General features: G+C 48.6%; 1 protein-coding gene across 1 annotated transcript in view; it reads right to left on the minus strand.

The window, feature by feature from the left end:
• Positions 1–641: 641 nt before the first annotated feature.
• Positions 642–14017, minus strand: part of Upb1 (beta-ureidopropionase 1) — a 35560-nt gene continuing 22184 nt past the window's right edge. Inside the window, exons 5-10 of the mRNA XM_052164443.1 lie at positions 12210–12371; positions 10420–10589; positions 4347–4428; positions 3717–3759; positions 2434–2588; positions 642–932 (exon numbers count right to left, since the gene is read on the minus strand). Coding sequence (XP_052020403.1) covers positions 822–932; positions 2434–2588; positions 3717–3759; positions 4347–4428; positions 10420–10589; positions 12210–12371 — 723 coding nt within the window. The 3' untranslated portion in view covers positions 642–821. The remainder of the gene's footprint in view (positions 933–2433; positions 2589–3716; positions 3760–4346; positions 4429–10419; positions 10590–12209; positions 12372–14017) is intronic.

The raw sequence follows: 14017 nt of genomic DNA on the forward strand, positions 1-14017 counted from the left end.
CATGCTCCTGCCTTGATGATAATGGACTGAACCTCTGAACCTGTAAACCAGCCCCAGCTAAATGGTGTCCTTTATGAGAGTTGCCTTGGTCATGGTGTCTGTTCACAGCAGTAAAACCCTAAGACACCTAGGTTGGTGCCTGCCTGAATAAGTTGGGCCATAGCTAAGTTGACTCAGTTCACACTAAGAACAACCCACCTGCTCCCAGACGTGCTATGGTCTCCGTGACTCTCATCTGCTCTGTCTTCCTACTAGTACAGTTTCCCCAATTGGCCCATCAAGGAGCTGATGGAGCCTTGAGATGAGATCAGAATGGAGTTGAGGAGCAATGACGGCAGGGAGAAGCAGAGAAGAATCGGAACTGGAGCTCAGCTTAAGGTCGGCCTGGTCCACGTGGCATCTCATTATAGACGCAGATGGAGAGCAGGGGTGGGAAGCCGGGAAGTCCATCCGCGCTGCCCGCGCCCGGGTATTACCACATCCTCCCCTGGACCAGCTCCTTTCTATAGCCTTACTACGATCCTACAGTATCCTAGCTTGGGGTAGAATCTACACTACACAAGACACGTTTGAACTATACCAATCCAGTTACATTTAATAAAATTTCAATGTTGTTGAATCATCTTTTGAATCCCCAAACATTTCCAAATCCCTGGGGGGAAAAATCTCATATTCATCATTAACAATGATCACACACACACACACACACACACACACACACACACACACTTGCCTGTTCTACCCTCCTCCTGCTTGATTATTGAAAACCCCCTTGTGTGCATTTTAAAACTTATCCACTGGGGCTGGACATGTCCCCAAACCTAACCCGAGCTAGGGGGTAGAACCAGATCTTCCTTCACAATGTTGGGACTGTAGTTGGGTTTGACCGCTTCGGCAAGCTCCCGGGCGTACATCTCAAGCCGTCCTGTCATCTGAAAAAGAGAAACACATAGACTTTGGAAGATTTACAAATAAATAAATAAATAAAGCCATCCCTTACTCGCCACCCCTTCTGGCCACTAGGGGGCAGCCACAGGACAGAAATGCATCCACCATGCTGATTGACAGGGCTATTTGAGACAGCAAGAAGACAAAGAATGGCCGACCTCAACTCGGATTCCAGTAATATTCCAGAGTGCAGGATTGTTCACACAGTCCATCCCAGTTGACCATCACCTCTCAGCCCAGGCTGTGTGTGTGTGTGTGTGTGTGTGTGTGTGTGTGTAGAGGGGGTGTGGTCAGGCTTAGGGCAGGATGGAGAAGAGAAGCATATACCAGCTAGGAGCAGAGATTTGGAACTGGAACTCTGCCTGCTCCGTGTAGCATCTTGTTATAAACACAGAGACCAGAGATGGAAAGCTGGGAGCTCTATCAGAGCTGCCCACTCCCAGGTACGCTCTCCCCCCATCCTCGCCCCCCACCCCCGTGCCAGCCCCTCCCAAGCAGCCTTAGAAAGGAGCTCACACCCATCACCACTGGGGAGGCTTTAGGTCTGAGAAAGGGTCTAAAGAGAAACCGCTCTGCTTGTTTTTCCAGGAGATGCATGGCTAAAGAGCTGGCTGAGTTCTTGGCTCTAACTTCTAACTGAGAAGGAATTCTGCTTTAATGCCAAGAAGATGACAGGGAAATCGGGAGACCTTCTTACAGGCACGATCTTGTTTATCCAATAAGAATCTAGGCCTCTGGAATATGACCAAGAACTCACACTCAGAGTGGCGGGGACTAGAGTTTAGAGTGCACACCGGGCTTCTCCAGTGACTTAGAGCAAAGCCATTCAATCACATAGAACGGAACACACGGTTTTCTTCGTCTGCGGTCAGGAGCCCTTCCAGGGGTCCTGGCCTTGGACACCTGTCTCATCTCAGAGTGGCAGGCACCTGCACTCCTAGACTGCTGACTCTACAGGCAGCTTTTGGGACCATTCTTAAGTCTTAGGGACAGACGATGCTTGCACCAAAGGAAGTGAGTAGGGTGGAGTCAGAGCCGGCAAAGATGCAGTTCTCCCCTGTGACCCGATTCCCACTATTGTTTCAATGCCTAGACTGTGGAGCCTGGTGGCAGGCCGAGCCAGACACGCACATTTATCTTGTGACAAGTGCAAATCCCTGGAAAGAAAAAACAGATTACGGAAGCCAACCCTCTGTATTCTCTAGACAAATGAAATTGAGATTAATTTGGGCAAAGACGCCTAGAATCTAAATCAAATGAAGGGAGAATTTATTGAGCCCGTATGCTTGTACATCGTGCCACCCGGGGCTTCCTCCCCACAGCCGTCAGTCTCAGCCCTCTGCTCGGCTGCAGAGTCGGGGACTTGGTGCCTTTCCCCAGCTGCCCGTTGGAGCGAACCTGGCTCCTGAAGTTGGCGCAGCCGCAGAGTGGGTAGAGACCGAGAAGCGGGGTATCGGGGCAACGGAAGGGGACGCGGGTACCCACCTTGAAAGTCCAGAAATCGTTGATCTGCTGGCAGAGATTGAGGTTGAGCTCAGTGACCAGCAGCCCATCCTGATTACGGGAGAGGCCGGGGGTCCGGCTGCCGTCGGGAGCTGCCACGTAGCTCGAACCATAGAAGTAGCCAAGGTCATGGTGAGCTTTAAGGGGCAAAGGGAGTAGTCATGAGGTTATACATAGGGTGGGCTCTGAAGAAGGGCAGGCAGGACACCCGGGAGAAAGCATTCAAAACCACCCCCATGTCTGCCAGCTTCCAGACTCCCTCCCTCAGGCCCAAAGGTCTAGGGATGGGGGAGGGGCAGAGTTTTGTTTTCATGTCAGTCACTCTCCCCTGCTTCTGAGAGCAACTACAGATGACTTTAGGTGGGCTAGCCCTTCTCTTTCAACAGAAGCTGCCCAATCCCAAGGAGAGTCTCTGTCTCTAGGGATGGTCTGTGTGTCCCGTTTCCTGTGGTGGGTCTGCCCGGTGAACTGGATGGTCCGTCCTTCTTTTCCTGGAGCTGATAGACTTCAATGCTCTTCTATATGCCTCAGCCCTTGGCCAGCTACAGAGTGCTAAAGGCCACCACTGCTGAGTGAGGTGGCCTCTCTAAGACAGGCCCAGAACCTCCTTTCCTGTCTGTCTGTCTGTCTGTCTGCCTGTTCATCCAGATGCATATGGGATTGGAAGTTCTGCAAGTGTGAGGTGCCGTCTGGGACCTCAGATGGTGGGGATCTGTTTATCCTTCTGGGTCTTTCTGAGGGGGACCCACCCAGCCAGGAACACCAGGCTCTTCCCTCTCTCATTCTTGGCTAGAGAGGTGGGCCCTCAGGGGGGAGAAGTTCTAGCAGAGGTGTGTTAGTTAGCCGCTGCCTTCAGATCACAACCACCCAAGGACCCCAGGACCTGTGACAATCTGTGCTGACCCTGGGGACATCATCAGTATGGATGGATTGTGGGGAAGGGAGAAGAAAGATGAGGACCCTTCTAGAGAGCTCACAGAGGGGCTCCCCATATCGTCATGATCCAGTTTCACATAGTCCCGGGGAGGCAGAGAGGCCAGTCAGTTCCCATCTGATGCCCATTTGGGGAACAAGGTGTCCGCCCATGAAGGATCTGTACCCCAGCCACAGACTCCCACAGTCCATGCCAGGACACAGAGGAGAGTCAGTGCTCCCTTCCTGGTACCCAAGGAGAGGCCACAGGCTGTGGAGCAGACCCTGCCCAGAGGAAGTGGGTGGAACGGGGGATGATGAGGCCCACCGACAGGAGACTTCATGATCAATACCTTTCTTTCCATCTCCAGAAGTAAACTCGTTGGGGAAGCGTTCCTGTGAAATTAAGTGCAAGGCTGAGATGAACCTCTAGGTGGCAGCACCTGGATAGTCATTCCAGATCACCCAGCCAGTCCCAGAGCCGCAAGAGGCCCAAGTAGAAAACAGAGGCTGGGGGTTGCACTCAGTGGGCGATCAGCAAGGGTTTGCTCAAGGTTTGTTCAGCAGGCCAGTGACGGGCTTAGAAGCCAGCAAAGAATGCGATGTATTTGGGTTTAAAATCCTGGAGCAGGGAGACACTAGGTACCCACAATTCTCAGGGCTGGGCTGTATATACGAGGCCAGCCTGCTTGTGGAAATAATACTCCAAGTTGAATAAGAGAGCAGACAGGAAAGGAAGGGAGGAGAATAAGGGGTGGGGGAGGAGAGAGGAAGAGAAATAGGAGGAGGGGAAGGGAGAGGAGAGAAAAGGCAAGAGGAGAGACCAAAAAACCAGAAGAAAACGACCAGATCAAGCCATGTTCTCTTTTGGGACCCTAAGATTTGTGGCATGTAGGCATAAGGAGCCAGAAGGCAGGTGACGTGTCCCCTCAGAGGCCAGCAGCCAGTGGACCCTTTCCTTAAGTGGTACCTCAGACACATACCTGACCCACACGGTTGAGGGCACAGGTGAAGCAGTGATTGGCAATGGCTGCGTTTCTGGCTTCGATCGGCCACAGGGACTCACTGTGAGGGGGTAAGAATGGAGCACGCTGTAGACGGCTCAGCCCCTCTGCGCATGCTCAGCTCTAAGACGCAGCCCGGCCGTGAGCTGAGCCGGGCATGGTATCAATGTAGCACGTAGGAAACTGAGGCAAGAGGTCTCTGAGTTAGAAACCAGCCCAGGTTACACCGGGAGGACCGGGCTCTCCTGAGCTAGCTAAGATGCAAAACAAAAGGTTGGTACGCGATCGGCTTGCTTAGTTAGTAGCAGCTTCCCAGGGAAAGCCAGCTAAAGGTAGAGTCCATGTGGCCCTAGTCTACTGGAGGGTCAGACAGCCTCTACCAAACCTTCATCCCAAGTCTCTCTCTCCACACAAAACATCAGTCAAATGAGATGATGCAGCTTGGATGCTCAAGAAGAAGTTCCACAAGGTTGTTGTTTTATACCTGTCGTGGGACTGACGGCTGGTAAGTATCAGAGTGGAGCTAGGGGTTTAGGGAGCTAATGCATGGCCCGTGGGGGATGGGCTTGGAGATCGTGATGTGACACAACATGGGGGGTTTGCTTAACACTACACTTAAAAAAAAAGAAACGTCAATCACTTATACAAATAATCATTATTGGTTAAAGAAAATTCCCCAGATTCCCCACCAGCCTAATAAACTAAGTGCTATTATTTTTTTTTCCATCCTCTATGACTATCCTTGCCCAGGGCGCCACCCCCGCCTCATCCCCAAGTCACAGAGTTCTGACCACACATATTGGGGTCGATGAATCTCACATTTTTCCATTACTCAGAGATTTTATCACCAGGCTACATCACCTTCATAATGACACACTTTACTGTCACCCATAGAAGAAGTAGGTTGAGATTTATTTAACCCTGACATTTCTGTGGCTGTCAGCGTCTGCATCACGAATGAATGCCGTCACACCACTACAACCATCTCACACGCAATCCTGTGACATCTGTGACGTCACTTCCTTAGGCTCTAATTCTAGAAGCGTCATTGTCTATCCTACAAAGCGCACTGCTGTCCCAGAGTCCACTACAGCGGTTCACGCTTCCCACACCCCTGAGAGTTGGAAGGTTGGGCAACTCTTGGGCAAGGAAGGAAAAGGCAACAACCGTTTTCAATAAGACTGCTGTGGACATAAGAAGTTGCCGGCATATTACATCGGGTTGCTTCTGGTTGCTTCATTGCAACTAAGGAAAGCGGAAGATGATGGGCATAGGAGATGATGGGCATAGAAGATGACGATGATAAGGAACTCCTTTGCATACTTAACGTGAGGTAGCTTTCTAGGTTTTCCCGGAAGCCAGTGCACACCCATACGCCCCGCCTGAGGGGAAGACCGAGTTCCCTAAATGTATTCTAAATTTTGTAAATTACATTTTATCTATCTATCTATCTATCTATCTATCTATCTATCTATCTATCATCTATCTTATCTACCCATCTTATCTATCACCTGTCATCTATTTATTTATTATCTAACCATCTATCTATATGTCTATCTATTTATCATCTATCTAAATGTCTGTCTGTCTATCTCTGCGTATGCATTTGGAGATGAGAGAACAACTTATAGGACCTTGGCTCTCTGCTTCTACCAGTGGGACCCGAGGATTGAACTCAGGTTATCAGCTTGCCAACCGGCACCTTTATCCTCTACGCTATCTTTCCATCCCCTCTCTAAATCTTATACCCAGCTGGTAGAAGAGGGGTACGCCACGAGGTAGTCCCAAGGTTCCACTAAGACCTGGTGGATGATGGCGGATGGATGATGACCTTGCCTTTCAGGTGACAACAGACAGTTGCTTGTATTCAAAGCACCATGAGACATATATTCTGAGTAGAATCCCCGAGGGGAAATCCAAAGTCTGATCTTTTTCCTTCTACCCAAAGGCACCTCTCCTAGACCCACACAACATCCCCTCCAAATGCACTTAACAAGCAACTAGAGAATTATATTCCAGTCTCCTAGGAGCCTGCTGTGAAAATTCCGAGTGCGGAGGGATATTACTCAGGAGAGGAGCACCGTGCTTCAGAGCGAACGCAGATGAGAAGTTGCCTCTGACATTTACAAGAAACTGAATAAAAATCCATTGAGACCGCAGGGCTTTTCCCACGACCCCAACCCTATTGGGACGGAATGCAGACATCATAGCCACAGGACAGAAGCCAGCGCTTCCTGCTTTGTCCATCCTCATGTTCTGGAGGAAGTCCGTTGTTCCAGGTTGGGATATTAGCATGTAAATTCCTAGAGCTTTTAAGACTTGTAATAATTTGGAATCACCGAGGAGACATACTTCTGAGATTCTCAGAGAGACTTAACTGAGGGTGTCTCACCCTTATCCCCAAACTTGAGCAGTACTGTGCCCCTGAGCTGGAGTCTTAGACTGAATTAAAAGGAAGGGGGGAGGAGAGAGCTAATTGCATTAATCTCTGGATACAGCCCTCACAGTGCCACTCTTACGATTCACCTGCCGCGGTGGGCTGACCCACGAGGTCCCATGCCTTCAAAATAGACCCTGCTTCCTTCAGAGTTACTTCTTGCCTGACTTGTGGTCCCCAGTAACAAAAAAAGTAACTATTTAGACCACTGATATTGAAAAAGTGTGTGTGTGTAGGAGGGGAGTCTTCCCTTTAAGAAACCTGGCTATATGGTTCATAGGCAATTGGAGGGAACACTAAAGTTTGGAGCTGTGGACCAGAGATGCCAAGGAATGCTGTAAGGAGAGTTGGTAGTCCATTCTGGCCCAGAGTTTAAAAGACACGAATGATGATATAAACTTAGGTGCTTTAAGACGCTGCAAATGAAGTTTTCAAGGGAGAATAAAGACTCCCAGGAAGTGGGGTAGACACCATTCATTTTAGGCCATTGCTAAGAATGAGGCTACAACTAGGCCAAATATGCTTTAGCTGGAACCTTGAAGGAAGCTGAATTCAAAAGCAAAGACAGATTTGTCTGGACAAAGGAAATTCTGAGATAGCACAGCTTTGGCAACTGTTCTTATCAACATTTACAGTAAAAGAAAAGGAGAAAGGGGATGGGGAAAAGGAAACTGGTTTCTTGGGGGGCAGGATCCAGTTTGTAAAAATCAAATTTATTTGAAAGAAAAGAGGCTGAATTGAGAACACCTTCCAAAGGGTTCTGTGATGGAAAACCACAGCCTCAGGGAGTTTCCTCAGGTTCAGCCACCAGGCACACAGAGGCCTCCGTGGCTGTAGAAGAAAGAGGGGCAGATTACATCTCAAGCTAGCAACAGAATCTGGCAGCACTGTCTCCATGGTACTGGTTTTCAGATATGCAAATATAAGAGTTACAGAGTCACAGTGGCTTACATCGAGGGTCCAGAAAGCCACCGAAGCCATGAAGTGTGTAGCAGGGTTGGATTCCTTGCAAGAGGGTCTTTAAAGGCCAATGGATGAAGCTATGAAGCCTACGTTGCTATGGAGACTCCAGGATAGTGGAGATGTGGGGACTGTGGGGCATCACTGAAGTAGTCTACACACATGGAAATGCTCTGGCCCAAGAGGGAGGAGACCTGGTACTTTAGTCAGGGTTTCTATTCCTGCACAAACATCATGATCAAGAAGCAAGTTGGGGAGGAAAGGGTTTATTCACCTTACACTTCCACATTGCTGTTCATCACCAAAGGAAGTCAGGACTGGAACTCAAGCAGGTCAGGAAGCAGGAGCTGATGCAGAGGCCATGGAGGGATGCTTCTTATTGGCTTGCTCAGCTTGATCTCTTATAGGACCCAGGACTACCAGCCCAGGGATGGCACCACCCACAATGGGCCCCTTCCCCCTTGATCACTAATTGAGAAAATGCCTTACAGCTGGATCTCATGGAGGCATTTTCTCAAGGAAGGCGCCTTTCTCTGTGATAACTCCAGCTTGTGTCAGGTTGACACACAAAGCCAGCCAGTTTACCAAGTGTGCCTGCAGTAGAATGAAGGGGCGGGGCTACTCAAGACTGTAGGGACCTAGGTGATGCCATGCAGAGCCCCAGAAGCCAGACATGGGGCTTTGAGACTTGGTGTATTTTATGCTGGACCTCAGTCTTGCTTGGACTGATCTTTTCTTGTTATGTTTCCTTTTAAAATAGGAATGTTTGTTCTATGTCCCTGGATGTTAGAATTGACACCCCCACCCCCAAGAGTTTCACGATTTCCTTGAGTCTCAAAAGAGATCTGATTTCTGAACAATGTCGGAACTGTCGAGACAACAACGGAAGACTGCATTATGAGACAGGCCTGAGGCCCGAGACTCAGCAGTTGAATGTTAGGAGTTAAAAAGCTGTCGGGAGCCGCCCGAACGCTCCTAAGTCCTCCATTACAAGATGGCGCCTACTTCCTGTTCTTGCTGAGCCGTAAACAGGCCAAGTGCGCATGCCCCAGCGGAGTTTCCCGCCACTGAGTCTCTGCCTACCTCGTGGCGTCATATGGGGTAATGAGCCGCAGCCAACCAGGGTACGCCACGTCCAAGGCGGGAGGACTTGCCTATATAAGACTTGGGTTCGCGCTCCCTCGGGGTCTCCGCCATGTAAGCTTATGCTCTCCCTCTCAAGAGGTATAAAGCTTTCTACAGAAGGATCCTAAGTGTGCCGCGTCGTTCTTGCTGGCGAGACGGTAGCGCGGGACAAAAAGCCATGTGTTCATGTGTCAAGTAAAATGAATGGACTTATGGTGGGGTTAATCTTCATTGTCAGCTTAACAGTGATTTAGAATTATCTCTGAGACCACCTCTGGTTGAGTCTATGAGAGCATCTCTGTAGATGTTTAAAAGAGGGAAGAAAAGACTCATCCTAAACCCCATGGCAGTTCAGCATTGAACTGTGAGCTGGGGTCCTGGATATAATAAGAATTGGGAAATGAGAAAAGCAACACCGCTCTCTTTCTGCTTCCTGACTGCAGAGGCAATGCAACCAACCAGCCACCTCACACACCTCCTGCCTTCCCCACCATGGCTCAGACCTTCAAACTCTGAGCCCAAATGAATTCTCCTTTGAGTCTTGTTAGCAATTCATTCACAGCTACGAGAAAACTGACAAATATACTTGCAACCCCCCAAGTGCTTAGTCAAAGCAGAAGAGATACATACCCCACATTTGCATAGCCATGTGGGGTTTATCTAAGCTGACCCCCCCCCTCCGTCCTCCAGGTCCCGCCCAAGTGCTCACTTGCTCCAGCCCTGAGCAACACAACAAATCCGTTTTTACCTGTATTAGAGAGGAGGCTGATATGCACGCAAACAGTTCCTGTTACATATTTTGAAAGGGAAACTTTTCATTGGTTAAAACACGTCTCCTGGACTATCGCCCGGTGGAGCTACTTCCTGGGTCCTTTGGAGGACTGCCTTTCCTACTGGGCGTGGCAGAACTGAGGCTCAAGACTGAAGACCCCTGTTCAGAAGTTCATGTTGGTCAGGCACCTGTTGTACTCCATTAGGAAGTCAGACTTTGGGGACAAGAGAGATGGCTCAGCGGTTAAGAGCACTCACTGTTCTTCTAGAGGTCCTGAGTTCAATTCCCAGCAATTACACGGTGGCTCACAACCATTTGTAATGGGATCAGATGCCCTCTTCTGGTGTGTCTGAAGACAGCTACAGTGTACTCATATAAATAATAAATAAGTAAAACTTAAAAAATAAAGTCAGGCTTTGAGATTCTGACCATCATGCAGAAGGCTGAGACTATTGTCTTTGTCCCTATGTTCAGGGTCCCAGCAAAGGTTGCTGCCAATGGCAGAATGGCTCTTTGGGGAGGTCAGATTTTGTAATGGTCACATTGGGTGGGGTTTTTTTTTTTTCCACTGAAAAAATGATTAACTGTGCAACAACATCCAATGACAGAGCTGGGATCTAGACATCCTGGTGATGGTGCCTGCTTCCTATGGCTTACCAAACCCATGCCACAGTCCCAGAGATTGACCCTAGGCCCGAGACAGTGGGTGAACCCTAGAAAGACACCCCCCCTCCCCCCGAGCCTTCCCACCAAGAGACCTGAGTTCTCCAATGGTTGCCGAAGGGTTGAAGATGATTTCAGCTCCGTTGATACTGTACATGAGCCAGTTGAGGGGGTGATGCCGCCCGTAGCAAATGTTCACCGCGATCCTGCCAAACTGGGTCTGGAACACGGGGTGGCCCAGGTTTCCCTCCATGTAGTAGGTGGACTGAGAAATCACAAACAAAGGGCCCTGTGGTTGGTGCCTCGGAGTGGAGAAAACACTTCTGCTCTCCTTAGACTCAGCAGGAGTGATTATGGCCGGTTGATCTGAAATTAGCGTTTGGGTGTGACTCTATTTTAAGATCCAGAATTTCAGTGTGGTCGGGCACACGCAAAACCCAGACATAATAACAAAGCAATCCCCAAGGGGAAAAAGCACAATGGCCTAAGTATTTAACCCGCAATGTGCTTTGTGGTCTATCACATGACTTCCAGGATAACCTATGGTAAGGTTTTCAATCATGGCACAAGGAAAGGTTGTGGTTAGGTCAATGTTAGGAGGAGGAGGGCCATACCAGCCACACAGAATGCTAGAGGTGAAAAAGTCCCAGACTCACTTAGAGCAACTCCTCCTTTTTGGAAACTGAATCTCGCTTGAATTGGTCTGGGACTTGACCAACTGACTAGGACCAAATCTGAGAGTGGAACACATACACTCTAGGTAGTGGATTGAGCATCCGGCCTCGGATTAAGGATCCCTTGCAGGACAAGCAAACGGAAGCCTCATTCACCCATCCCTTCCGCCCTGCTTCATCCCCGAGGGTGCCACTTCTGCATCTTGATGAGGATATATATAGCTGAGGGGAGGGTCGAGGGACAAGGTGGGTGGCAAACAGATCGGCTCCTAGAACGCTTGGCTTCCTCTCATGCATTTCAAAATTGGCTGAGTTAGACAGCAACCAGGATATGTACACATAGGGGACCCTGAGCAGATTCTGCTGTACTTAGACCAGTGATATCAGCAGGGAGCTAATGATTAACTCTGGTAAACAGGTGAGGAGCGTCTGTTCCACCCCACCTCCAGCTGCTACTTAGAAACAGCATCTCTTCCGTCTCCCTGTAACCCTGTAGATGGTGTGTCACCTTGCTGACCAGCCTGACAGCAGCCTAGAGCCCCAAAGCAAGGATGAGGTACTGAGCTAAGGATCAGGGACAGCACATCCTGAACTATTGGGCCTCTTGAAAAGTCAAGTTCGAATCCAGGTTTAGTATCCTGATATTATATATTCATTTTTCCTCCATCAAAAACCCTCCATTGCCATCCGACTTGTGAACTGGCATTTACCAATCAGAACAGCCCCCCTCTCCCAGAATTCCTATCACCAGTGAGTCTAAGAAGTCCTCTATAACCACCAATGTACACAAACAAACACATTCGAAGACACCTACCCGAACACGAGACAACTTAGATACCATGTAAGTTACAAAGACTATCATCCACTAAAACTAGGATTATATCATGGTTGCCTGGGAGCTCAGAGTCCCTTCACAAGGGCTCACCAGGGTAATTTCTTATTTGTGTATTGTTTATTTGCATGTTCCTTTATGCACCAATTATCCCAAGGAAATATTACAGAAAGCCAAGTTACCTCATACATACAAAATATCTCTAAATCTCATGCTGCTAAAAGGTTTTGTGACCCAAATATCTCATCTGTGTGACAAGGGCAATGCTATCAGAGCCTCTGAAGACCACAGCAGTGATCCCCTGCAGGGTGACACTTCCCAGCCTCTGATACAGAACTTCCCTCTGAGGGAAGCCCTCCAAGCCCAAGTTGGCACGTACCTCGTTGAAGTCACCCACTCTCGGGATGTGATTCTTTCTGGTCTTTCCCATGACCAGTCCTGAATTGGAGATCACCACAGCTGTGTTCCACAGAACTCCCCCATGATCTCTATCACGCTCCAAAATTGGAGATATCACCACCATGTTGTGCTTCTTGGCCAGCTGGGGAGTTGAAAAGAAAAAAACAAAAAACAAACAAACAAACAAAGCAAAAAACAAGTTCTCTTTCAGGTAAATTGTTACTCCTTTACCTTTTTAAATTGGAGAAGAATTTAATGATGTTCCTAAATACATAGACTTAGTTTCCAGCTATGAAAACAATTACTTTACAGATTTGTTTGTTTTTTTAATGTCTTTGAATACACTGTTACTAGCTTCAGACACACCAGAAGAGGGCATCAGATCTCATTACAGATGGCTGTGAGCCACCATGTGGTTGTTGGGAATTGAACTCAGGACCTCTGGAAGAGCAGTTGGTATTCTTAACCACTGAGCCATCTTTCCAGCCCCAAACAATTTTTTTTTGAAGTGGAGAGGCACTATTAGGAGGTGTGGCCTCACTGCAGTGTGTGTGGCCTTGTTGTAGTAGGCGTGGTATTGTTATGCGGGAGTGGCCTTGTTGGTGTGGGTGTGTCGCTGAGGGTGGGGCTTTAAGATCCTCATGTGGAGAAAGAGGAACACTCCTCCACTGCTAATGGGGTGGCAAGCTGGTACTACCACTCTGGAAATCAGTCTGGTGGTTCCTCAGAAAACTGGGAATGATACTTCCAGAGGACCCCGCTATACCACTCCTGGGCATATACCCAGAGGATTCCCCAGCATGTAATAAGGATATATGCTCCACTATGTTCATAGCAGCCCTATTTATAATAGCCAGAAGCTGGAAAGAACCCAGATGTCCTTCAACAGAGGAATGGATACAGAAAATGTAGTTTATATACACAATGGAGTATTATTCAGCCATTAGAAACAATGAATTCATGAAATTATTAGACAAATGGATGGAACTGGAGAACATCATCCTAAGTGAGGTAACCCAGTCTCAAAAGAACACTCATGGTATGCACTCACTGATAAACAGATATTAGCCTAGAAGCTTGGAATACCCAAGACACAATTCACATATCAAATGATGCCCAAGAAGAAGGAAGGAGTGGCCCCTGGTCCTGGAAAGGCTCAGTGCAGCAGTGTAGGGGAATACCAGGACAGGGAAGTGGGAAGGGGTGGATTGGGGAACAGGAGGAGGGAAAAGGGCTTATGGGACTTTTGGGGAGGGGGGATCCAGGAAAGGGAAAATCACTTGAAATGTAAATAAAGAATATATGGGGGTGGGGGGGAAGATCCTCATCCTAGCTGCTTGGAAGCCAGTATTCTGCTAGCAGCCTTAAGATGAAGATGTAGAACTCTCAGCTCCTCTTCTACCATGCCTGCCTGGACTCTGCCATGTTCCTGCCTTGATGATAATGGACTGAACCTCTGAATCTGTAAGCCAGCACAGTTAAATGTTGTCCTTTATAAGACTTACTTTGGTCATGGTGTCTGTTCACAGCAGTAAAACCCTAAGACAGTAGGCACTCAGTGAGACAGATCTAATGTAGTGATAAACCCAGATTCAGAGATGCACTATTTGTTATCATTAAGAACCAAGAAGTTTCAGGGCAGTGATGGTGGCTCACGCCTTTAATCCCAGCACCTCGGAGGCAGAGGCAGGAGGATTTCTGAGTTTGAGGCCAGCCTGGTCTACAGAGTGAGTTCCAGGACAGCCAGGGCTACACAGAGAAACCCTGTCTTGAACAACAACAACAACA

Source organism: Apodemus sylvaticus, chromosome 19 (genome assembly GCF_947179515.1).
Source record: "Apodemus sylvaticus chromosome 19, mApoSyl1.1, whole genome shotgun sequence".
Classification (NCBI taxonomy): domain Eukaryota; kingdom Metazoa; phylum Chordata; class Mammalia; order Rodentia; family Muridae; genus Apodemus; species Apodemus sylvaticus.